The sequence below is a fragment of the Dysidea avara genome, chromosome 4, assembly GCF_963678975.1.
Source record: "Dysidea avara chromosome 4, odDysAvar1.4, whole genome shotgun sequence".
Taxonomy (NCBI): domain Eukaryota; kingdom Metazoa; phylum Porifera; class Demospongiae; order Dictyoceratida; family Dysideidae; genus Dysidea; species Dysidea avara.
In genome coordinates this window covers 31,697,988-31,701,292 of record NC_089275.1, presented here as the reverse complement: position 1 = coordinate 31,701,292, position 3,305 = coordinate 31,697,988, and the positions used below count along the sequence as shown (strand labels likewise).

The 3,305-nt window shown below is 40.8% G+C and overlaps 1 protein-coding gene across 1 annotated transcript; it reads left to right on the top strand.

The window, feature by feature from the left end:
• Positions 1–1,104: 1,104 nt before the first annotated feature.
• On the top strand, positions 1,105–2,897 carry LOC136253760 (E3 SUMO-protein ligase ZBED1-like). The gene is made up of 4 exons (XM_066046420.1): positions 1,105–1,696; positions 1,784–2,001; positions 2,269–2,331; positions 2,412–2,897. Exons 1-4 carry the CDS (start codon positions 1,105–1,107, stop codon positions 2,895–2,897), a joined length of 1,359 nt encoding a protein of 452 aa, XP_065902492.1.
• Positions 2,898–3,305: the final 408 nt, after the last annotated feature.

Genomic DNA, 3,305 nt, shown 5'->3' with positions numbered 1-3,305 from the left:
GTTGCTGCTCGTCTAACATCAAATCAACAGCCTAGTACGACCGTCAATGGAATACGCTGCAGTCATCTGGGACCCATACCACCATAACAATATTCAACAGCTAGAGAAAGTACAGCGTAGGGCAGCTATATAGATGGGTCCTAAATGATTTCAATCGATTCAGCTCAGTCACAGCTATGTTAGGTGGGGACTATTCTACGGAACGGAACGGAACGGAACGGAACGGAACGGAATGATGGACTAAACTGCGGAACGGAATGCTTTCTCAGATTGAAGCTTGCAGCTTACCATTGCTGTACAAGTTATCGGTGGCACTTCCAGCAGGTAATCAAGCGTACCCCAAGAAAGATAAAACGAATTTAAGGATCGATTGTGGGTTCTTGTTGGTTGTCATTAGTAACGAAGTACTAATTGTGGGAATAGCTGACTCAGTGATTTCATCTTCGGATATATCAAGTAGGGAACTTAATGCATGACTTGTTTTTACTAGTATGTGAGATATTTTTACTTACTTGACTTTAGAATGTACAGTCTGAGGCCCAGCCTTTCTAATCGGCATAAATCAGTATGTGTATAGCTACACTACAAAGGAAACAAGTATGGTGACAAGCTGAATCAACTCAGTCTAAGTAGAATCTAAAGGAATTTTGTGCAGTGTGTGAGGAGCAAACATTCAGATACCTCAAGGAGGCTATATTGTGTGAACATCAATGATTCATTAACAGAGTAGTGGACTATTGTCAGATATCTCAGCCTGAGTACTGAGTTGAATTCTGGATGGGGTCTATTTTACAGAATGGAATGCTTTCTGAATCAACTTGCAGCTTGGCTAGCTGCTATCATTGCTGAAATTGCATTTTATCAGTGGAACCTCCAGGAAAATGGAATAGGATAATTATAAAACATTAATTGATTGTAGAGCTGGGCGGTATACCGGTATTTAATCGATAATACGGTATTTTACTTGTACCGGTATCGATATCGAGCTATAATTTTAATACCAAGAAACCGGTATACCGTTAAAAACCAGTATACCATAAAATACCGGTGTACATTTCGACACGTGAGTGGTTATACGCCATTGTTCTCGCCCTTGTTTTCAGAATGTGTGAACTGGTTTTGAAGGAAAACTCGACGTCGTTAGTGTGGAATTATTTTGGGTTAAAAGCAGGTGAAGATGGGAAGCCAATTAATTCTGAAAAGGCCATTTGTCGTGTCACGAGCGGATGTACGAAGAAGCCAGTATTAGCAAAAGGCAGGAACACCTCTAATTTGTTAACGCATTTCAAGAGGCACCACCCGAAGCAGTATGCAGAGCTGATAGAAGCGCAGGAGAAGAAAAAGGCGAAGGATAAAAGTTTGAAAAGATCTCAAAGACAGGCAAAACTGAAAGTTGTTGACCAGTCGGCAGCGATATATGGTCGTGGAAGTAAAAGATGGCAAGAATTAAACCACAGCGTGTCGTACTGCATTGCAAAAGACATGATGCCAATTCATATGGTAAAGAAGGAAGGATTCAAAGTGTTACTGGAGTGGTTTGATTCGAAGTATGAGTTGCCTAGCCGAAAATATTTCTCCCAAACTGCACTGCCAGCACTGTATGCCAAGACAAGGGAAGCAGTAAACAAGGAGTTAGAAGAGGTGAAAGAGGCAGGATACTTTGCTGCTACCACAGATTTATGGTCAAGTGCTATAAGTGAGCCATACATTAGTTACACTGTTCACTTCATCAATTGAAACTGGGAGCTATGCAGTCGTTGTTTACAAACCATGTTTATGCCAGAACAACATACTGGTGAGAACATAACTGAGGCTGTCCAAGTAACACTGGAGGCTTGGGGCCTTCCAGAAGCACACCAAGTTTGTCTGACTACAGACAGTGGAAGTAATGTTATTAGTGCTGCTGAAAGGCTACAGATGACCAGATTGGCTTGTTTTGGACACAATTTGCATCTTTCAGTAACCAATGCTTTAAAGGATGATCCAAGACTGAGTCGAGCTGTGGGTGTGTGCAAGAAAATAGTGTCTGCTTTTTTTCTATAGTTGGAAGAAGAAAAGTGAGCTATCTAGAGTGCAATCAGAGATGGAGCTTCCGCAGCATTCATTGATTACGGTAATATATACAGTGCATACATTTAATAAAATAAATTTATAACAATTGTAAATAGGTACATTATTACATGTTAACAATACTATGACACACACAAATTTAGTCTACACATATGTTATGTATGTGAGTCATGTGACAATGTGGTGTGGTTTCATTAGGACTTTTGGGAGTGGTTGGTTTTACTTGTTAAAGGATACATACACTGGTATTTGATTACATGTGTAACATGCCTGGTTTACAAATCCATTGTGCTTAACAGTGTAATCGGTGTATGTGGTAATGTTAGTACTTGTTCCACTAGTCCTGTGCAACAAGATGGAGATCAATGCAAGCAATGGTTGGGCGGATTTTGGAACAAGAAAAGGCAGTACGTCAAGTTCTCAGCAACGACTGTAAAACTGCTCACCTGATAGCCACATGGCAAGATATTGAAGTTGTGGAGTCGGTAAACAAAGCTCTTGCTCCACTTGCAGACCTGACAGACAGCGTCTCTGGGGAAGACTACGTCACGGTGTCATACATTAAACCACTCTTACATCACCTTGACACTGAAGCTTTGGCTGTAAAGGATAATGATACTACACTAACAAAAGATATCAAGGAAAGAATCAGGTCATCCCTCACAGAAAAGTACTGTGACAACAATGAAATCAATATGCTACTAGACGTGGCTACAATGCTGGATCCTCATTTCAAAGCTGATTACATGAGTGCAAGTGACGTGGCAAGTGTGAAAGAGAGAATAACGGATGAAGCATTAATGAAGAGGAAGTTTGTGCCTTGCTGAAGCCACAGTCACAATGACATTGACCAAACAAGTGAAAATGATCCTCCTGCTAAGCGAAGGAAGTTATCTGAGTTGTTAAATGAAAGCAGACCAAAAAGATTTAGTGACCTCAGGAAATGAAGATTCTAGTCTGAGCCCAAAGGAAAGGATTTCCTGTGAACTGGAGAAGTATCTCCAAACCCCTCAGCTCGACATTGATGACAGTCCACTTCTTTGGTGGAAGGGTAATCAACAGATGTTTCCAGTCTTAGCGTTGATGGCTAAGAAGTTCCTGCGTCAAGCATTGCTTCAGAACGCACATTTAGCACATCTGGGAATATTGTTACACATAAACGTACACGTTTAAAACCAGCTCAGGTCAACATGCTGACATTTTTAGCTAAAAACTTATAGAAGTGACAGTCAGTC